Source organism: Numida meleagris, chromosome 3, assembly GCF_002078875.1.
Source record: "Numida meleagris isolate 19003 breed g44 Domestic line chromosome 3, NumMel1.0, whole genome shotgun sequence".
Taxonomy (NCBI): domain Eukaryota; kingdom Metazoa; phylum Chordata; class Aves; order Galliformes; family Numididae; genus Numida; species Numida meleagris.
Genome location: NC_034411.1, coordinates 51,263,916 through 51,285,840, shown reverse-complemented (window position 1 = coordinate 51,285,840; position 21,925 = coordinate 51,263,916). Strand labels below are relative to the sequence as shown.

Genomic DNA, 21,925 nt, shown 5'->3' with positions numbered 1-21,925 from the left:
GGAAGGCAAGATGTGCCTGCTGATACCTGGTACAATTGTGAAACTTACATGCAACTGCCTAAGAAAATTCTTGAGGGGTGATGTAAGATTAGGAAGTTTTACTACAGTGGAATGACATAACATAGCATTTGGCACCACATAAAAGAAGCCACGCTATTTAAGGCTGCATTAACCGCAGATCATCATATGATGCAATAAGATGGGCAACTTAATGCCAGCCTGCAAGACACTCCCAGACATATTCTGGAACTTTCCAATATATATTTCTGGACCAAGATCATACTTTCAAAGCACTTGTTCCTAAGACAGACTGGACAGTACAGAGGCCCGCGGCCAAATTACAGGAAAACCTTTCAGTGTATCATTAATAGTTTTAAGTACCCTCATGTATGCAAATACTGGAGCCAAATTCCTTATATGCTCTGTGGGTGGGAATGAATCGATAAGGCTCATTTTGCAGCATAAGAAAAACAGCTAGAGTGAATCAGCTTAACAGGAGTATCTTGACTGGTGCTATATTAAATATTTTAGACTGAAGTTAGGAGAGAAGGCAGCAGACATTTAACACAAGGCTTTGCAGAGCAAGCAGGCAGCACTGAAAAAAGAGATAAGGACAACAGATTTGTCCCATACAAACTGCAAACGAACTGACATACCAGATACCTTGCTAGAAGTCAGCTACCGGTAGCTGACTTCCAGCACTGCACCACTCTCATAGTAAAGAACTTCCCCCTGATATTTAACCTAAATCTTACCTCCTTCAACTTAAAACCATTTCCACTTGTCCTGCCATTATCTACCCTTGTAAAGAGTTGACTCCCCTCCTGTGTGTAGGCTCCCTTCAGGTACTGGAAGGCCACAGTGAGGTCACCCAGCAGCCTTCTCTTCTCCAGGCTGAACAAGCCCAGCTCCCACAGCCTATCTTCGTAGGGGAGGTACTCCAGCCCTCTGATCATCTTGGTGGCCCTCCTCTGGACCCTCTCTAACAGCTCCCTGTCTTTCTTGTACGGGGGGCCCCAGATCTGGACTCAGTACTCCCAGTGGGGCCTCACGAGAGCAGAGTAGAGAGGGACAATCACCTCCCTGTCCCTGCTGGCCACCCCTCTTCCGATGGAGCCCAGGATACCATTTGCTTTCCGCGCTGCAAGAGCACACTGCTGGCTCGTGTTCAGTTTTTCATCCACCAGGACCCCCAGGTCCTCCTCTGCAGGGCTACTCTCAAGGATTGCTCCTCCCAGTCTGTATAGATGCCTGGGATTCCTCCGGCCCAATTGCAAAACCTTGCACTTTGCTGTGTTGAACCTCATTAGATTCACCCAGGCCCACCCTTTGAGTCTGTTGAGGTCCCTCTGAATGGCATCCCTTCCTTCCATTGTGCCAACCGCACCACTCAGCTTGGTGTCATCAACAAACTTGCTGAGGGTGTGCTCTATTCCATCATCAGTGTAACTGATAAAGGTGTTAACCTGGTCCCAAGACAGACCCCTGGGGGACACCGCTTGTTAGCGGCCTCCACCTGGACATAGAACCATTGATCACCACCCTTTGTCTGAGGTCTTTCAACCAATTCCTTGTCCTCTGGGTGGTCCACCCATCCAATCCACATCTCTCTAATTTGGAGATAAGGATGTGGTGGGGAACCATGTCAGAGGCCTTGCACAAGACCAGGTAAATGACATCAGTTGCCTTCCCTTTGTCCACCGATGCTGTTACTCCATCATACAGAGTGACATCCTCATGTGACCTAGCATGACATCTATGAGGATCTGTTCCGTGGTCTTCCCAGGCACAGAAGTGAGACTCACCGGCCTGTAGTTCCCGGGGTCCTCCTTGCTCCCTTTTTATAAATGGCAGTGACGTGACCCTTTTTCCAGCCATCCGGGACCTCACCTGACAGCTATGACTTTTCAAATATGATGGAGAGCAGCTCAGTAAGCACCTCAGCCGGCTCCTTCTGAACCCTGTGATGCATGTCATCCAGCCCCATAGACTTGTACGCGTTCAGTCTCGTGAGGCAGTCTCGGACTTGCTCTGCCCTCACAGTGGGGGGGGGGGATTTACTCCTCCAGTTCCCATCTAGAGGTTTACGGATGCAGGGTTCAGGGACATGAGAAATATTAGAATCCTGGCTGCCAGTGAAAACTGAGGCAAATAACTCATTCAGTACCTCAGCCTTCTCCTCATTTGTTGAAGCCCACTTTCCTTTCACATTTACCGAAGGAGGTACACTCACTTTGGCCTGTCTCTTCTGGCCAATGTACCTGTAGAATGTCTTCGTATTGTTTTTAACATCCCTCGCCAAGTTCACTTCTGCCTGTGCCTTGGCTTTCCTGATCCCACGTCTGCAAGTCTGGACGGCATCCCTGTATTCTTCCCAGGTGACATGCCCTTGTGCCAAAATTTGTATGTACCTTTCTTTGCCCTCAGTTTGTCCTGTAGATCCTTGCTAAGCCATGCTGGTTTCCTGCTCCACTGCCCACTTTCTTATTCAGAGGGACTGTTCTTGCAACAGATTGTATCTGAATGGGATTTACTGTTTTCTAACCCATGCTGAATGTACATAACTATACAAATCCTCTACTTGGTTGTCATACACAAAAGTAACATTTTCAGCAAGTTGCTACACTCTAATTCTAAATAAGCAATCATCCTGTTGAAGTACAGGACAAAGATGAAAACAAACTACAAGCTGCATTGCAGTACTTTCAGCATCAGTAGCCCTGAGTTTCAAAATGGATTGCATTTTAATACATGGTTTATGGGGAAAAAAAGTGTTAAGAATGCAAACCAAGGAACAGATTACAGTCCAAACAGTTACTGGTTAAAAGTCCTAAAATAGAAAGATTTCAGGAAGTGTCTATGGTATCAACCTTTAAGGCTTTAGAAGAGAACAATTTTGCTATAAAATATAGGAAGAAGAATTGTATTTAACCTGAGAATCCCAGAGAGAATATCCCCCATTAGCTCTCTTTGGGATACGAGGAAATATTTTCCAAATAACTGGAATTCAGCATACCAAAGTAGGATTTTAAATTTGACTTACAGACTATGGAGAAGTTCGAAAAGTCTGCAAAAATAAACTGCAATTGATTCCCTCAATTTCTCTCCTACAGCTTTCATACCTAGTGTGACAAACTCTGTTTCAGAGCCCTTGAAGAAGTAAGGATAAAGGACGGGAAAGGCTACAGCAGCCAACTCTCCACCCCAATTAACGGCATACAAAAATCTTGTAGTAAGTTTTTCATCCTTGTGTGGAGTTGCTGTTGCACACAATAGTTCTGCAGAAAATATTTTCAAGGCTGCATTTCCTCCCCTTTCCTTTGATATGACAGAAAAAGGCCACAAAAAAAAAAAAAAAAAAAAGCTACAGCATGTTTTGTCGGTTAGCTCAGTGACTAGATTATATATTACTGAGATCAAACTAAACTCCACCACTACCAACTCGGCGCATGATTCCAAAATGAGAGAAACAAAACAAAACTGCAGATTAAAATATGAAAAAAAAACCAACCATAATAAACATGGAGAAACAAGGTTTTGGTAGTTTTCCAGAAAAATGACTGACATCTAAATTCAGAGAGGAAAGCATCAAGATCTTTGCAGAAAAAACCCCAAACATAGCACGATGTAATTGAAATATCTTTTGCTAACTAAAGTAGAAATGAAACTGTAGAAGTACCTTGGTAACCACTAGTGCTGAAGACCAGTGCCAGACTCTGCAGTGCTTTTCCAATCTTCTGGTATTCCTTGGGTAGTGCTGAAAGGGACAAAGGGATGGGAAAAGAGGGAAACAGAAGCAAATATCTTTAAGATTTAATCTTACTTAATTTGCAATATTTCCAAAACTTGAAAGAAGCAGATGTCAAAACCAATGATGTTTTACATTGTTGCTAGCAGTGAAACATTTACAATCACATTCTCACCCCCTCCACCCTGCTACACAAGTTTCAAAACTGGATAAAGCTCTCGCAGGTTGTGTTTCTGAAGGCCACAAACAGCTGGGGAACAGCGTGCAAATGCTATAAAAATTTCACTGCACACCTAAGCTCAGTTCTCCAACTTATGTGTGCAGTGAAATTTTTTTCACCCTCCTCTATAAGGAAGGTGATGTGGAGCAAAAATCTAATATTTTAAAGAGAGCTTATAGAAGATTAGATTATAGACCTACAATACCTAAACTCTCCTGAAATCATGGATATTCCTGGATAAACCAAGTTTATCCAGGAATAAAAGCTGATGAAAGTATGTGAATTATAAAATTGGATTCTTAAGTCCATTTATTAAAAATATATGCATAATTTGCTTCCTCAAGATGAATTCAACAAAATGATTTATGAGTATGTGTTAATTACTAACACTGACTACCACCACTCCAGAGGCCTAAAAAGCAATCTGAGCAGTGAAAGCAGTTATTTTTTGTTTCTGTTGTTTTAAATAACCTACAGTAGTAAGGAACAGAAAAAAATACATTTGCTTTTAGTTGTCAAATATCTGCGCTCATGAGGGTACACAGCAGTTTTTGGCTGCTCTACCATTACAAACAACTGGATTTTCAGAGACCCTTCTGTAGTAAAAAAAAAATAAAAATAAAAAAATATATATATATATGTATTTCCCAGGAGTAAGATTATTTATGAAAACTAATGTTTCTTATGGAAAAGGTACCATTCAGAGTACTAATGGCTAAAAAAAAGAGTTTTAACTCATTCCAGTGGTAACTTCAGTGAAGAACATCTTTATTTCACTTGCATTTTAGACATTTCCACTGTCAGTCATTTTTAAATATTATGGAATGGAATGCACATAAGTATTGCTCATGAAGTGCCAAAAATACTTCCGATTAGGAGTTCAGACTAGAGATGACAGGGAATATAAATTCTTCAGTTTTTCCAGTCCAGATTTTACTATTCTCCTTTTTCCATTCAGTATGAATGTCTGAAAAATTACATGTTAAAACTGCCAATCACATTTGACTTTCTGTGTTTATGCAAGCTAATTAAAAGCCGTGACCACTGTAAAAAATGATTACATACCTAAAAATCATTACATCCCTAAAGCGCTAATGTCATAAGTTTAGAGAGATTTTAACAGTGAACAGAATAATGAATTTCTACTGTAGCACAAGTCACAGCCAACCCTTAACTATGGCGTTTTGTTCATTTTTTTTTGCGACTGCAAAGAAGTGCTATTGTTCTAGTCTCTGCTGACAGGCCCTCCTCCTTCCTCTGCCCCTTACTTTCCACCCAGAATTGCCAGTGATCCCCTGGTGAAATGAGGGCTGAACAATGTTAGAGCTGTGCTTTATGAGGTAAGAGAGTTTAGATTTAGACTATTTTTATTATTAGCAGCAGGAGGGTCAGTGATGTGTGGAAAGAAACATACTTCATCAAGTGGAGAAATGTAAAGAGACTAAAACCATATCCTGCAGGTGCTAATGTAATCACTACCAGAAGAGACTGTGCTCCTACACTTCCCATTCCTGCTAATCAGCTCCAGATATTCAACTGCAATGTAAGATTAGATAGTGATGAAGAGATAGCTCAGGAGACATTCCAAGTCTGGGGACAACATTCTCTGTGAGAATTAAAAAGGTCAGGGTGGGGAGGGTGGGGAGGAAGGAAAGAAAAAAAATGTAGACTAGAGGACAATTATATAATGGGTCTTTGGTAGTCAGACACTACAGCCTGCCCTGAAGTGTTTATTATGATTCTCAGCTGTAGTACCTGCTTCCTTTAATAGCTGCCTTGTGGTGGCCACAAACACTGAACACTGCTGTGGACTAGGAAATTAGAGCCCAGGCAGTCATAGGGACTTGGTGTGAAGTTCTGCAACCCTAAATATCTGCAGGAAGGAAGAGACAAGATAGGAGAGAAAAAAAAAAAAAGAAAAAAAGAATCGGGCTAAAGATTAAGTTATAATCAAGTTCCTCAGTGTTTTTTTTAATTAAAAAAAACTTTCTGAACTCTTTTCATGTTTAAATCCCCTCTCCTAGCATGCAAGAATAAAAGGTTAATAAAGCGCAACAATTTATGACTTGATCAAAGAGACAGGTCTACTTTGCCCACATCACTAAAATGTAGATGAATGATAAATAGAACAGATGCAACAAGGATTTTAGATGGATGACTGGAATTATTTAACTTACAGTATTTTTAAGCCTATAGGCGAGGACCAGACAGTTCTATTATGGGGAAAAACACCAAATAACTGAAAAAAACTGCACAACTCATCCTTTGAGACACCAAAAACTGCAAAAAAGGCATATAATTCTCATTATAATTTAGGATTTCCTTTAATCTGTGCTTTGACTTACAAAACAAACAAACAGAACAAGACAGAAAACAGAGCTGAGTTCAGAAGGGACACTTACGCCCTGTACACCTCTTCCAGTGCTCTTGTCCCACTGTCAGCAGCTCCTTAACTCCATCATCCATTGCTTTGGTGAACCTACCCACTGCATCACATTTCTGTTCTCTGGGGAATTTGAAAGAAGCAAAAAAAAAAAAAAAAAAAGCAATTGAAAGAGATGCATTACTCCAACTTAACACAAAACATCAACAGAGCACTAAATGCAAACAGAAGGACTCCACATTAACAGGAAATTAGACGACAGAGTAACAGGAGCAGCAAAATTCATGTAACACTGAATAAATATAAGTAATTGTTCCAGACTTCTTTATTAAAAACTGTCAAAGTACTAGCAAAATTGTTTCAGTAAATAGCACCTTTTCATCGAAGAGCTATTGAACACCACAAAACTTCAACCCAAAAACTTCTGAACAACCTGATTTGTCCACTTAGGGGAATTTATGACTTTCAAGACTATAAAAAATATTTCATGCTTTATTCAAGGGCAAAGTTATCTTATTTGGAAAGAGAACAAATCATTTGAGGAAAAACAGAAAAATACATCACAATTTCATATATATAGATTGAGAAATAACACAGTTGAATTAGGTGAATAAACTGAAATTGCACAGTTTTAAAGAAGGAAATGACATCCGACTGACTCCATACTGCTCAGTACAGTACGAAGACTGATGTGTAGTCCTCTCTAATATCACTACAGTATCTATCTTGATTAGAACAACTAAAATGCTGTAAGTGATCTTCTAGGAAATTATGTGGACAAATCACTACAAATCTTTCCTTCCCCAGCATGGCAGAATAGCAACAGTAAAGGTAAGGTGACTGCAAAAAGAATGGCCAGACTGTGCTCTCCCCTGTTCTGTTGATGATAGCCTGAACTCAAACAATCAAAAAAAATCAAGAGAAAGAACTGACTCTGGAATACTGAATGTTAATACCAGCAATGCAATAAAATTATTATACATTTTATATATATATATATGTATATATATATATATATATATAAAGTGCTGTACTGTCAAAGATTCAGCAAGCTGTTCTCACTGAATTATTTGCATTCTCACTTTTCCTGAAAATGCCATCACATTAAGTCATTAAAAATGTGGTCCTATTTTGGAGGTGACTTTGGGGAACACTGGCATGTTTCAGTCACAATATTTTTTTCTCTTACATAAAAGAAACCATGAGGTTATCTTTTAAGTTTAAATACACTAAGGTAAGATTTAAATACACTTTTCAAGTTTCTTTCTTTACATGAATCAAGACCTGCTTTCCCTTCTTACTATTTAAAACTGGAGGTTCTCCTTTAACTATTCCTTCCTAATTAAAAAGAAAGAATTAAAGCATTCAACCACCTTTGTTACTGCTAACAGTATAGAATCAGTGACAGAGCAGACTTAACAGCATAGCTGTGCCTGTACTAACGTGTAAGTTCACACACACATTTTTTAATAGCACCCTGAGAGGTTCCCAGGCACTGGAACACGATGTGCACGTCCAAGCCATCAGAGCCATCTTGCAATGGCAGAAGGTAGGTTCCCAGCACTACCTCAGGCTGCCCACCCCAGCCAGAGGCTCTGTGGGAGCTCCCCAGTTTGCAGTAGGTGTTTCTCACAGAAACATTAACAGGAGCGACGGGGTTGGGTTTTGAAGTGGTACAGCGATACTGCTACATGAAGTCTGTCCCACTGGTGGCCTTGCCTAACATCACCGAAGTGATGGGTTTCCTGCAAGTGTTCTTATCAGTGCTCGCTCTCTCTCGGGTACATCAAGAGGTTTTCAAGCCACTTATCTTCAGATACCCAAGATGAAACTCAATGTCAGACACCTAAACCCCACATATAAACAGCAGAAAAAAGCCGGCATCCTGAATGAAATTTTACAAGCATTTAAATTATACACCTATGGGTATATAATCAGATATAATCAGATGCACTCTCTCCTGAACAAAATCGTCCCCCTCATTCACCTCCTTAGGCTTTTACACCACTGGGATAACTAAAGCACACCACTTCAGAAAAGCAGATAAGCTTGAAATCCTCATGTTCAAAGTGAAAGTGACCTACGAAAATCCATTCTTTCTAATTAATGCAGAACTGCTAATGCACAGCTATTATAGGCACCTTAAAGAGCACGGCAGCATCGGCATAAAGCCCATGCTGGGCTACTTCCACCTGTAGGTACACTATTGTTTTTCAACTATAAATACTTCTAATTCTGTCCCACTAGTTTATCCATCATTTCAGATGCAAAACATTATCCAAATTTCTGTGTTATATAACATGTCACACATACTACGTATCTATTAAGAAAAATGATTATGTTTGAGCGAAAAAAAGGCTGCATCTTTTACATGCATCTCATCTTTTACAGGGTACAAAACTCAAACGTCTACCACCAAGAGAACTACACATAAACAACGTATGTGTGTTGTAGATATGCACATAGAAAGCGTACACAAATTTGCACTTCCAGAAGAATACAAAAAAATGCAACCAATTTAAAATGAAGTTTGAGCATTTAAATCACTTTACATTTGAAACTGTTTTTCATGGATTCCAGTCATTATTACAATGATACCAGATTTATATCGTGTGCAAGTATATTTACAGAAATTTTGTTTTCCTTGATGGTCCACTTAATGTTACCCTAAGCTATCTGACAGATGTAGCACAGAACAGTTCACAGTTGAAGGATTAAAGAACAAAATAGAATTTCATGGGATGTGTCAGTAATCTCTCATCAACTAGCTTTACATAAATACTTTCAAGATCAGCATTCAGCCACTAAAGTCAGAGACATCACATGGCATTCCATCCAGTTTTGGAAAGGTTTATACTGAAATCTCATATTTGCAGTTCTTAGCTCTGCCTTGATGAGTACCTCTTCAAATCCATGATCGTGTGTGTCTGTGCTTACTATTTTAGTTTTATATTAACTCAGTATATGTTGCCTATACAGATGTATAATATCCATTGTAAAAAAAACCCACACAAATACAAAAAAAGCCTAACAAAAACCAATCAAAAAATACCAAAACAAACAAACCAACACCTTACATTTCTACCATGTCAAGGTCAGGAGCTTCTGGTTCCATTGTGGAAAAGATCATGACTCCTACAGTTTCATCTTTTTCTGCCTTCCGCTTTCCAGTTTTCCACTCCTTGAGGAAAGACAAAATTTTTTTTTTTTTTAAATGGACCATCATTATTCACCCACCTTTAAGGACGTGCACTTAAACAGTGAACAGAATGTCTAGGAGAACAGACCACCCACACCTTAAAATCTTTGAAATGAATCACAGAATCAAGGAATTGCAGGGGTTGGAAAGGACCTCAAGAGATCATCAAGTCCAACTCCCCTTTAAAGCAGGTTCCCTATAAGAGGTCACACAGGTAGGCATCCAGACAGGTCTTGAATATCTCCAGAGAAGGAGACTCCACAACCTCTCTGGGCAACCTGTTCCAGTGCTCAGTCACCCTTACTGTAAAGGATTCTTCCACATGTTAGTACGGAACTTCCTATGTTCAAGTTTTAGGCCATTACTTCTTGCCCTATCGCTACACACCACCTAGAAGAACCTGGTCTCATCCATTTGCATCCTACTTCCCCTTAGATATTTATTAACATTCATTAGATCCCCTCCCAGTCTTCTCCTCCCCAGGCCAAATGGACCAAGGTTACTCAGCCTTTCCTCACATGGGAGATGCTGCAGGCCCTGAATCATCTTTGTGGCCCTCCACTGGACTCTTTCTAGGAGATCCCTGTTTTTTCGAACTGGGGAGCCCAGAACTAAATACAGTAGTTTAAATGTGGCCTCACCAGGGCAGAGCAGAGGGGGAGGATTACCTTCCTTGATCTGCTAGCTACACTCTTTTAATCCACCTCAGGATAACAGTGGCCTTCTTGGCCACCAGAGCATGCTGCTGGCTCATAGCCAACCTGTTGGCCACCAGGACTCCCAGGTCCTTCTCCACAGAGCTCATCTGCAGCAGGTCATCTCCTAACCTGTACTGATGCACGTTGTTATTCCTCCCCAAGTGCAAGACTCTACACTTACTCTTGTTAAACCTCATCAGGTTTTCCTCCCTGCCCAACTCTCCAGTCTGTTCAGGTCTTGCTGAATGGAAACACAGCCTGCAAGTATGTCTGCCAATTCTCCCATCTTTTTATCATCAGCAAACCTGCTGATGGTGGACTCTGTCTCTTCATCCAGGTCATTGATGAAGATGTTGAACAAGACCAGACCCAACACCAACCCCTGGGGAACACCACTAGTCAAAAACCTCCAGCCAGACTCTACACTGCTGATGACAACCCTATGAGCTCTGCCAGTCAGCCAGTTCTCAATTCACCTCACCACCTCACCGTCCACTCATCTATTCCACATTTTCTAAGTTTCATAACAAGGACATTGTGGGAGATGGTGTCAAATGCCTTGCTGAAGTCAAGGCACACAACATGAGTTGTGTACCTTGCAGTGTGTGCTGGCAGCCCAGAAGGCCAACTATGTTCTGGGCTGCATTAAAAGAGGAGTGGTCAGCAGGGAGAGGGAGGTGGTGGTCCCCCTCTACTCAGCTCTTGTGAGGCCCCATTGGGAGTACTGCGTCCAGGCCTGGGGCCCCCAGTACAAGAAAGACACAGAGCTCTTGGAACGAGTTCAGAGGAGGGCCACCAAGATGATCAGAGGGCTGGAGCATCTCTCCTATGAAGAAAGGTTGAGGGAACAGGGCTTGTTTAGCTTGGAGAAGAGAAGGCTCCGGGGAGACCTCACTGTGACCTTCCAATACTTGAAGGGAGCGTATAAACAGGAGGGGGAATGATTGTTCATGAGGGTGGGTAGTGATAGGACAAGGGGGAATGGTTTTAAACTGAGACAGGGGAGGTTTACGTTAGGTATTAGGAGGAAGTTTTTCCACTCAGAGGGTGGTGACACACTGGAACAGGTTGCCCAAGGAGGTTGTGAATGCCCCGCCCCTGGAGGTATTCAAAGCAAGGCTGGACGTGGCTCTGGGCAGCCCGGTCTAATGGTTGGCCACCCTGCACTCAGCAGGGACGTTGAAAGTCGATGATCTTTGAGGTCCTTTTCAACCCAGGCCATTCTATGATTCACTGCTCTCCCTGCATCTACCCAGCCAGTGATGACATCATATGAGGCTGTCAGGTTGGTCAAGCATGACTTCCCCTTGGTGAATCCATGTTGACCACTCCCGATAACCTTCTTCTCTTCCAATTGTTTGGAGATGGCATCCAGAGCAAATTGTTCCATCACCTTTCCAGGGACGGAGGTGATGCTAACTGGCCTGTAATATCATGGATCCTCCTTCCTACCCGTTTTGAAGACTGGAGTGACACTGGCTATCCTCAAGTCTTCAGGCACTTCTCCTGTTTGCCAAGACCTTTCAAAGATGATAGAGAGTGGTTCAGCAATCACCTCTGCCAGTTCTATCAGCACACGCGGGTGCATCCCATTGAGGTGCATGGATTTGTGTGCACTGATATTGGCTAGACGCTCTTTGATCAGATCCTCCTTGACCAACAGAAAGTCCTCTTTACCCAGACTCTCTCTCCTACGTTCATGCTCTGGGATTCCTGACGGCTAGTCTTAGCACTGAAGACTGAAGCAAAGAAGGCATTCAGGATCTGTGCCTTCTTGGTGTCCCCTTTTACAAAGGCACCCACCTCATTTAAGTAGGGGACTCATATTTTCTCTAGTCTTCCATTTACTGTTCACACACTTAAAAAAAAAAAAAAAAAACTACCTTTCTTGTTATCCTTTACCTACTTTGGAAGGTTTAATTCCAAGAGGGCCTTAGGCTTTTTTGTTGCATCCCTACAGTGAAACAATGGAAGTTTCAGTTGGGCCAAGATTTCTTCAAGAGTTTTTCCCCTTTTACTTGTGCACTTTGTTTTCTAGATTTTGTGGTAAAAAAGCCCTTTTGCATGTTACTGAAATGCAGTATAAAGTCAATTATATTCAGATGTGCATATATGATAGTACTGATATCAGAAGCTGCTCAAGGTGATCATAAGACTATTATGCAATTGTCATACTAAGTTCTCAGTGGAAACAGAAGGAAAAAATTCCAGGTGCATCACATCTGCTCTGTATCAATCTGTAAGTTAGATTCAAAGAACCACAGATTAACTAACATGATTAAAAAACTCACCACTGTCCAGCCAAATAGCACTTAATTAGGACAGCAATTATTATATTAGTAAGCCTTTTCTTTCAGAATAATCAAGTTGGAATGGAATTCAGGAGGTCTGCAGTCCAACATCCTACTCAAAAAGGGTCAGATGTGACCTTAGCTACTGAGGGCTTTATTCAGCCTGGTCTTAAAAACCTGCAAGAATAATTTACTTTTTGAGTAGGAGTCTATGTGAATTTAGTATGACTTTTGTGGTGAAAATAGCAGCTTTCCCATTCATTTCCTCATCAGTAGATGCCTGATATCTAAATTATTAACAGAGCTGAAGCTCAACCACAAATAAAATATTATTTACTGAAGGTGAAGATACTAATCCCCCTAAAAAGAAACCAATAAATAAATGAAGGGAAGAGACAGAGAGGAAATCAGAAAGAGCTTGGTATATCGGGTCAGACTGCAGCATAATCATATTACAACTGATTGCAGTGAAAACTGTGTCTGGGGATTTTTGTTTGTTTTTAAACATAGTACAGGATCAAACACATTCCAGTTCTGCAACAAAACAGTTTCTATTGTTAGCAAAGCAACACCAATCAGAGGATTGCAGCAAGTCTGACAGAGATGGATAAGGGAAAAACCTCAAATGATATCTTCTATATGTTCCTTTCCTGCTGAAGGACACAAACCGTCCTTAGACTGGCAGCAAAGCTACTTTCAAGAGCGTATCAGTTAGAGTGGCATAGAGTACTACGCAAAAGCAACTTTATATCTTACTTTAATCTGTCAGCTGAATCTACCAAACCCATCAGTTTATGGATCCTTGGCGCTGCCCACAGGGGGCAGACAAATCAAAAGACTACAGAGTGCAATTCTTACTTTGAAGGGGAAATGGTGTGCGTGGAGGGGGGAGGGGGGTAGAAGATAATTCCTCAATTCCAGCCATTTCCTACCTTCTCGTCTCGGAAATTGAGAAATTGCTGGAAAACTTCACTTTCTGAAACAATAGGGTGGCGACACATCCTTGTCATCCAAGCCTGCAGTCTCTCCATACGCATTTTGATGAATTCTTCTTCAAAGCGCCCTGTTATGCATTGAACAGTAATTGTTATATTTCCATTTCAGTAATCGGCTTTTCTTTTTTATATTTATGCACATACATTTATATATATATATATATATATGTATATATAAACACTAAAAACCCACACATAGAACCTGAAATTCATCTTTTGAGTTATTAAATAGAGGCAGAACTTACATGAAGTAAACATTAAGGTAACTAATCAGAAAAACCTCAGATCACGGTATTGGGTATTGCTCCTTTTAAAGATAGTTAGAAAACACTAAAAGAACATAAATCTCACTCACAATTCAAATCACATTTTGGAAAAAAGTGATTAATAAACGTTTGGATGGAAAAATTAAGATAGCCAGATGATCCAAGACAGAAGTTAGGCACAGACTTGGAATGCATATGTTTTTCTGATACAATCTAAAAAATTCTTGGCAGGGCTCTAAGGAGCTAGAGAAAAATGAACTACCTACTTCCAAGGACATCATATCCTAAATAACAAAGTATTTGTTTTTGAGCAGTCCAATTTCAAACAGCTAAAGGTCTCTCTCAACCATAGCTCTATACAGGCAAATGAATGTGTTTGACAAAACAAAAATCTCAATAAATCTTACGCATGAACTGGTTATGATACATACATATATGACCCAGTAACTGATCTTTTTTGTCAGTTTATTTTAGCACCATGTAACCAAAAAGAAGTATTTTTTAAAACCAGCACTGTGTGTTTATAAGAATCTTTTAGTTTTAGCACAAACTATGTCTTAAGAGAATAATTTCTAATTTTAAAAAATGCAGGACAGACTTCTTAAGCACAGAGTGAATGGGATATATTTGAAAGAAATGAGAGATTCCTCCAGACGACAAACCTTGAATGCATGTAGTTTCAATATAATTCTACTGTATAGTTACTATGGTAGCAGCTTGACAAGGGTGGATTTTAAAAATTATTTTTAAATTGCAAATATGAAAAGTCATAAGCACAATTTGTCAGTGTTTCCTATAACACTTCAGAAAAAAAAAATTGAGGGGCATGTTTTTTTTTTTTTTTGAGGGGGCTGGGGGAAGGCAGTGGTATGAGAGGAGTTATTCTCCCACAGACTCCAAAAGACAGAAATCCACAGGGAACATTTAATTGAGATGCCGAAGTCTTGAGTATTAAGATGCAGTTAAAATTAAATCTAGGGACTCCATCAGGTCTTCTGGTTTCCTTGTAGTCCACATGCACAAGTTAATCTAAATATATTGGTGAATTCCAAACATGAGGCTATCTAAGGGGAGGGAAGGAAGTTACTTCCTCACTTTTCAGTTTCCTCGGCATTTATCCCAGCATTTGCATCAATGCTTAGCTTTCTTCAAACACAATTGAACTGCTGCATTTTTACTGATGCCCACAGCCGTGTGGTTGGCAACCTGCCTGTTTTTGCATGCTTGTTTTTGGCTGGTTGTTCAAAAGGCTTTATAAAAATTTTACCAGAAAACACACAAGTAGAAATAGGCAGAAGTAATGCATTTTCCCTTTATACAGGTTTACATTCCTTTTCTCACAAATACTCATGTCCCCTTGCACAAAGGGAGCCAGAGACCACTGAAAATGCACAGACTGCACATTCAATTGCAGTGACTGAATTCATGAGCACTTAGGTTGTCCAATCCCACTTTCTCTGAAGTAAGAGCAACTGACTTTTATAGGCTTCGGAGAGTTTGGTCAAGCCGAATGGGCATCAGACTAGAGAACAGTGCTATACAAATGAAAGATGCTTTCTAAAACAAGTGTGAAATCAAGCAATAGGAGGGATAGCTGCAACATTTTACTTATAGGCAAAGAACAGCTTGTAGGAGGATGCTCCCTTTCCTCTGAGAGCTTTACTGCAAAGGTCCTGTAACATAACATTTTCACAATCAAATGCAAAAGAAAAAGCAAAACAAAGATCTCAAAACAATTCCTCCAGACAATCTGCAAGAACAGAACATAACTAGGTACCTATTCTCTCCAACAGTAAATACTTTCTGTAATAATAGGGAAATAGTAGTAATTAAACAAACAACAAAATCCACTTTGTCTTGGTTTCAAATCAATGGCCTAGAGAAATAAACTGGAGATATGAAATGATGCTTTTAAACGTGGTGTTTTGTTAGCAACAGATAGTTACAGTTTACCATAAATTTTGAACAGCAAAAGGTTTTTTTGATATCTTTTTTAAAGAAAATGGGGAAAAAACAAGCAATGAGAAATAACTGAAACTTGAACAAAAGTTCTCTCTTTATTTCTCTTCTAGAGCTGTCTTGGGCAGAGTCACCACAAAATGGCAGAGTTCTTGATTCTTGCTGAAGTCACAAGGGGGGCCAGCAAAACTGCTACCTTGGACGTCTGGAGGGAGGACTCTGAACTGTTCAGGACACTGGTTGGGGGTCCCAAGGGATTCGGTCCTGAAGGACAAAGGAGTCCAGGAAGGCTGTTCACTCCTCAAGAAGGAAGTCTTAAAGGCATAGGAGCAGGCTATCCCCCTGCGCTCCAAGATGAGCCAGCAGGGAAGAAGACTGACATGAATGAACAGGGAGCTTTTCCTTGAGGCACCAGGAGAAAAAGACAATTTATCTCCTGCTGAAGAAGGGACAGGGAACTCAGGGAGAGTACAAAGAATTTGTTAGGATATGCAGGGAGAAAATAGAAAGGCAAAAGCCCAGCTTAAACTCAACTTGGCTATTGGGGTAAAAAAGAACAAAAAATTCTCTTACAAATACACTAACAGTAAGAGGAGGGCTAAGGAGAATCTCCATCCTTTACTGGATGCAGCAGGGAATGTAACCACTGAGGGAAAGAAAAAGGCTGAGGTTCTCAATGCCTTCTCTGACATCTGTCTTTAGAAGTCAGACCAGTTATCCTCAGGGTACTCAATCCCCTGGAACTGGAAGTCTTGGGATGGGGAGCAGAATAAACCCCCCACGATTCAGGTGGAAACAGTTAGAAACCCACTACTCTACCTGGACTGCCCCAAGTCCATGGGTCCGGATGGGATACACCCGAGGGTGCTGAGGGAGCTGGTGGAGGTGGTTTCCAAGCTGCTTTCCACCATTCATCTGCATTTCTGATCAACCAGAAAGGTCCCAGAAGACCGGAAGCTTGCCAGTGGGACTCATATCTACAAGAAGGGTCATAAGGAGGATCTGCAGAACTACAGGTCTGTCAGCCTGACCTTGGTGGAAGGAAAAGTTATGGAGCAGATCCTCTTGAGGGAGAGCACACAGCATGTGCGAGACAATCAGGGGATCAGGCCCAGACAGCATGGGTTCATGAAAGGCAGGTCCTGCTTGACCAATCTGATCTCCTTTTGTGATTGAGTGACCCGCCTGATATATGAGGGAAAGGCTGTTGATGTAGTCTTCCTAGACTTTAGTAAGGCCTTTGATTCCATCTCCCACAGTATTCTCCTGGAGAAGCTGGAAGCACATGGCTTGGACAGGTACACTCTTTGCTGGGTAAAGAACTGGCTGGAGGGCCAGGCCCAGAGAGTGGTGGTTAATGGAGTTAAATCCACCTGGTGACCAGTCACGAGTGGTGCTCTCCAGGTGTCAGTACTGGGGCCTGTCCTGCTCAATGCCTTTACTGATGACCTGGATGAGGGCATTGAGTGCACCCTCAGTAAGTTTGCAGATGATACCAAGTTGGCAGGAAGCACTGATCTGCCTGGGGGTAGGAAGGCCTTACAGAGGGAACTGGACAGGCTGGATCACTGGGCTGAGGCCAGTGGGATGAAGTTCAACAAGACCAAGTGCCAGGTCCTGCACTTTGGCCACAACAACCTCAGGAAACACTACAGGCTTGGGGCAGAGTGGCTGGAAGACTGTGTAGAAGAAATGGACCTGGTGGTGTTGGCTGATGCTTGGCTGAACAGATGCTTGGCCAGCAGTGTGCCCAGGTGGCCAAGATAGTCAATGGTATCTTGGCTTGTATCAGAAATAGTGTTGCCAGCAGGAGCAAGGAAGCGCTGTACTCAGCACTGGGAAGGCCGCACCTCAAGTACTGCATTCAGTTTTGGGCCCCTCACCATAGGAAAGACACTGAGGCCCTGGAGCGTGTTCAGAGAAGGGCAACGAAGCTGGTGAGGGGTCTGGAGCACAAGTCTTATGAGGAATGGCTGAGAAAACTGGAATTGGTCAGTCTAGAGAAAAGGAGGCTCAGGAGAGACCTTATTGCTCTCTTCAGCTACCTGAAGGGAGGCTGTGGTGAGGTCGAGGTCAGCCTCTTCTCCTGTGTAACTAGCGATAAAACTAGAGGGAACGGCTTCAAGTTGCGACAGGGTAGATTCACGCTGGACCTTAGGAAACAATTCTCCTCTGAGAGAGTGGTCAGGCACTGGAATGGGCTGCCCAGGGAGGTGGCAGAGGCAACGCATCTGGAGGTGTTCAAGAAATGTTTAGATGTTGTACTGAGGGACACAGGTTAGTGAAAAATATTGGTTTAAGTGGATGGTTGGATTGGATGATTTTGGAGGTCCTTTCCAACCTTGGGGATTCCCATGAGTCCACAAACAAGTAAGAAACATTTACCTGTCACTTGCTTGTCTGGAAGAGATGGGATTGGAATGGCTAATCCAAATTTAACCAGGAGACGCTCGTACAACCAGTCAAAGTGCTTGTATCTGTGGTTGACAGATCGATTAGTGTTCTGTAAGAGAAACACAATTCTGAATTTTGACAGGCATCTACAGATAGCAACGTGAAACAAGTGTGACCAGAACAGTAAATATGTGGAACATGAAATAAAACTTATGATGTAGAGCCTTGAATCTATAGTTACAGAACTCAAAATGATAGGAAATAACAAAGCTACTCTCTGGGAGAAAACTTGTGTCAATCGTCACTTATAACCCTGCTACCAACTCACATAAACTTACTTATCTGTACAAATGATCCATATATGTGAAAGAGAAGAGATTGTTTCAGATACACTTACAGTGCAGGTCAGCTGATACTCAATGTAGCTCTTGAGACCATACATTTTTGAACCTTTTTTGGGATCTGCTACCACACAATCAAATGTAGAGGTAGGATAAACCCACATTGGGCCATAATCACCGATCTGTAAGAAATTGCAAATATTACTGTTTTAAATTGAATACATGACATTGTATCAGCTGCAAACAAGGAAACAAATACATTCCATATATGAGTGAAGAATATTTTCAGAACGGAGTTTCAGTCGCCTTCAGTGAGCCTGAGAGTCAGGAAACACAGAGGTTTCCTGCAGCTAGAGATACTTTACCACAGTTGTATTTAAGTACTTCTGTACACTTTTTTCAAATAACTAAGGAGCAGTGAGTTGTAGGTATTGCTACTTCGACCATACAAAATAATATAATAATAGCATATATATACACCATTTACCATATATAATAATATACTATTCTAAACTATAATAGCATGGATCTAGAATAGTCTTTTTATTAGATCAGAAGATGAACTGATCATCATGACCGAAAACTGCAAACCTTTATGAAAGTAGTTTACAGTATTAGGTAACTATATAGAAAGCTGATACAGTGTAATGTGCTTTCTGCCCTCTCCAACTCAACAAGGCTTATTTTTCACATTCACAAACAATGCAGGTAAGAAAAACACTATAAGGAATAATTCTGAAAACAGAAGAACACTTAGAAGAAAAGAGTTAAGACTTGACCCTGAAAAACCCCTCAGTGATACAGGACTCTGAAATGTGGTCTATTGTGACTCTAAGTGGCATATAGTTTCACGATGACAGTGGCCATTTCTAATTATGTATTGAGCGCCAATTTTGTCTGACCCAGATACACTTAACAACCCTGAGGCTAAAAGTTAACTTGGGTAAGAAGGGAAGCGGGGAGAATCTAAAAAATGAAACAAAACGAAAAACCAACACCCAAAAAAGTCAGAAATCAACCACCACCCCGTTTCCTCCCTAAAAATAACCAAACAAAAATCCAGCCAACCCACTAGACAAAAGTCACACCCACACCATAGTCACACCCACTCATTCACCTCCAACTTACAATTATGGGAATCTTCTCTTTTGGTTTTGCTAGCTGCTTTGCCAATAGATACTGTTCCATTCCAGGTTTTGCAAATCCAGGAAATCTAACCAAAACAAAGTGATAAGTCTATTTTGCATCCCCTTTCAACATGTGCAGAATACACCACCGCTAAGAAAAACACTTAGCATTTCCCAAAAATAGGAAAGAAATTTGACATTGCTTACCAACTATTTACCCCGAAAAAGCAGAGAAGTTTGAGCTGCCAATCTCCCGCTTTTATCTGTGTAATACAGGCCCCTTCTTGCATGACACATAGTTACTTGTGCTCTGCAGTCCATCAGAGCAAATGCAATTGTAGGACATGACCTAACGCTTGCCACTCCATTCATTGCAGCCCATACTTTGCAAACGCACACATGCACATATACACATGCACACCTCCTTGCTGTTTCAGACAACGAGAATTCAATCATCTGAAAGAACAACGAAGTGTGGATTTAACAAGTACTTCTAAGCGTGAGTTAAAATAATCTGTCCATCAATTAGAAAGAAAAACACACAAAAATCACTGTACCATCCTTAAAGTCCGTGCAAAGGCTTTACAAAAAGCTAATAGCAGTTCTCTTTTTAATTAAGAAGATACTTAGCCCTTGAAGTACCTACAACCTACTATTTGCTTGCAGAAACACTACGTTTGCCATACTTTTCAGACAAATGCTTTTAAATTGAATATGTTTATGCTGGTCATATTAAATGGGTTTGCAACAAGTAGATGCCACAATGATGGAGAGGTACTGCATCATAACTGGACAAAATGTCCACAGATGAACAAGATCAACCATCTGTGAATGACTAGTCATGAAAAATTTAACCAACAGGAGGTCCAGAAGTACAGAGCTTGTAAAAGCACTATTTGTTTGTATAACGTCTCCAAAAACAGTTTTGTGATGTAGTTTCAGGCTTTCCTGAATCTACGTTATCTAATCACATGGAGCTAATACTGAATCCACATTCATTTTTACCCCCAAAATATTATTTACGTTGCATATTTCAAGAAGGTTTAATAGCAACACATCTATGCTACTAGAAAAATTCCAGTTCTCTCCAATATATACACATTCGTTCTGCATTTTCCATTACTTGTTAAGTGGTAACTTCATAGCAGCTGCACGAGAGTTTCCACGCTGGGACCCCCCAGCCTCTGACGACTCAGTCTCCTTGTAACCAAGGTAAGATGGTGAAGATGATTTTGGGTCGTCCCAGTCATCATCCCAATCATCGTCATCAGCAGCTGCTAAAGTAGAGAGGGAGGGAAAGACAGTTAAATACTTTCTCTTAGGAAAGCAGAAGCACCCTCCTCAGCACTCATACACAAATAATCAACAAAGTAAATATACTGAAGAGCTAGTTGGACCTTGTATTTTTTGATTCTTCCTCAGTCATCATCCCCACCAAGTATATCCTGACAAACACTACACTACAAATACATTGGGGCTAGAGTGTTTAAAAAAAAAAAAAAGATGCTGATGTGCAAAAATACTGCAAAACCCAGCACTGTTCTATATTCATATACCATAGGTTAGTAATACCCAGTTATAAGTTCTCCTCTTATATTAGTCCTTTACTACAAACAGTTGAGGAGCCTTCTGAAAGGCTACCTTCTTCCTAAAATCAAGGATTTGGAGGCTGTGTCTTCATGGACCTAAGAGTATAAATTCAAGGGTGTTTAAGTTCCAGTTATTCAAGCTGAACAAGACGTCTAAGAACAGATCACCTCTGAATAAGACTCTGGTTTGAGGCAGGTTTGAGGCACCTATTATTGTGGATCTGATTTTTATTTTAATTATTATTTTTTAAACCAAACAACAACCTTCATCATTTTAGTATTCAACTTACTCGTATGATGATTTGCTACCAGGAAGGGTTTTTTTTGTATTTATTTTTTTATTAAGCAAATCATTTCCTACAGTTACAAAAGATCAGGTAATTCCTACATCCATTGCCCACCTACTCTAATGTATTCAAAAGTAAGAGCATTATTAGCATACCTGGCCCTTGATATGCCTGTGGATGACCAAATGTTGCTGCTGTATCCCAGTTATTTGAAGCACTGTTCCTCTGGCCAGCTGCACTTTCAGGTTTTGTTGCCCAGCTGTCACCAGAGGTTCCATTATCCCAGTTCCCAGACTTCCCAATATTCCAGCTTGACCAAGGATCACTGGCATTGTTTACCTACATTGTGTAAACAGAAGACAAAAATAAAGAAGGAATTGATGATGAAGTGGGCAAAGAACACATACTTTCTTCCTGAAGTCTTTGAT

The 21,925-nt window shown here is 40.9% G+C and overlaps 1 protein-coding gene across 6 annotated transcripts in view; it reads right to left on the bottom strand.

Annotated features, from left to right (window-relative positions):
* The window catches only part of SNX9 (sorting nexin 9), a 66,860-nt gene that overhangs the window by 12,681 nt on the left and 32,254 nt on the right, over nt 1–21,925 (bottom strand). For 4 of the 6 annotated variants that reach the window (XM_021390446.1, XM_021390441.1, XM_021390444.1 and 1 more), the window contains exons 5-13: nt 21,653–21,836; nt 20,745–20,898; nt 19,623–19,707; nt 18,551–18,676; nt 18,145–18,262; nt 13,472–13,602; nt 9,429–9,532; nt 6,371–6,474; nt 3,680–3,757 (exon numbers count right to left, since the gene is read on the bottom strand). In XM_021390446.1, the coding sequence (XP_021246121.1) occupies nt 3,680–3,757; nt 6,371–6,474; nt 9,429–9,532; nt 13,472–13,602; nt 18,145–18,262; nt 18,551–18,676; nt 19,623–19,707; nt 20,745–20,898; nt 21,653–21,836 (1,084 nt within the window). The remainder of the gene's footprint in view (nt 1–3,679; nt 3,758–6,370; nt 6,475–9,428; nt 9,533–13,471; nt 13,603–18,144; nt 18,263–18,550; nt 18,677–19,622; nt 19,708–20,744; nt 20,899–21,652; nt 21,837–21,925) is intronic. The other 2 variants (XM_021390442.1, XM_021390445.1) reach the window with 1 other exon arrangement.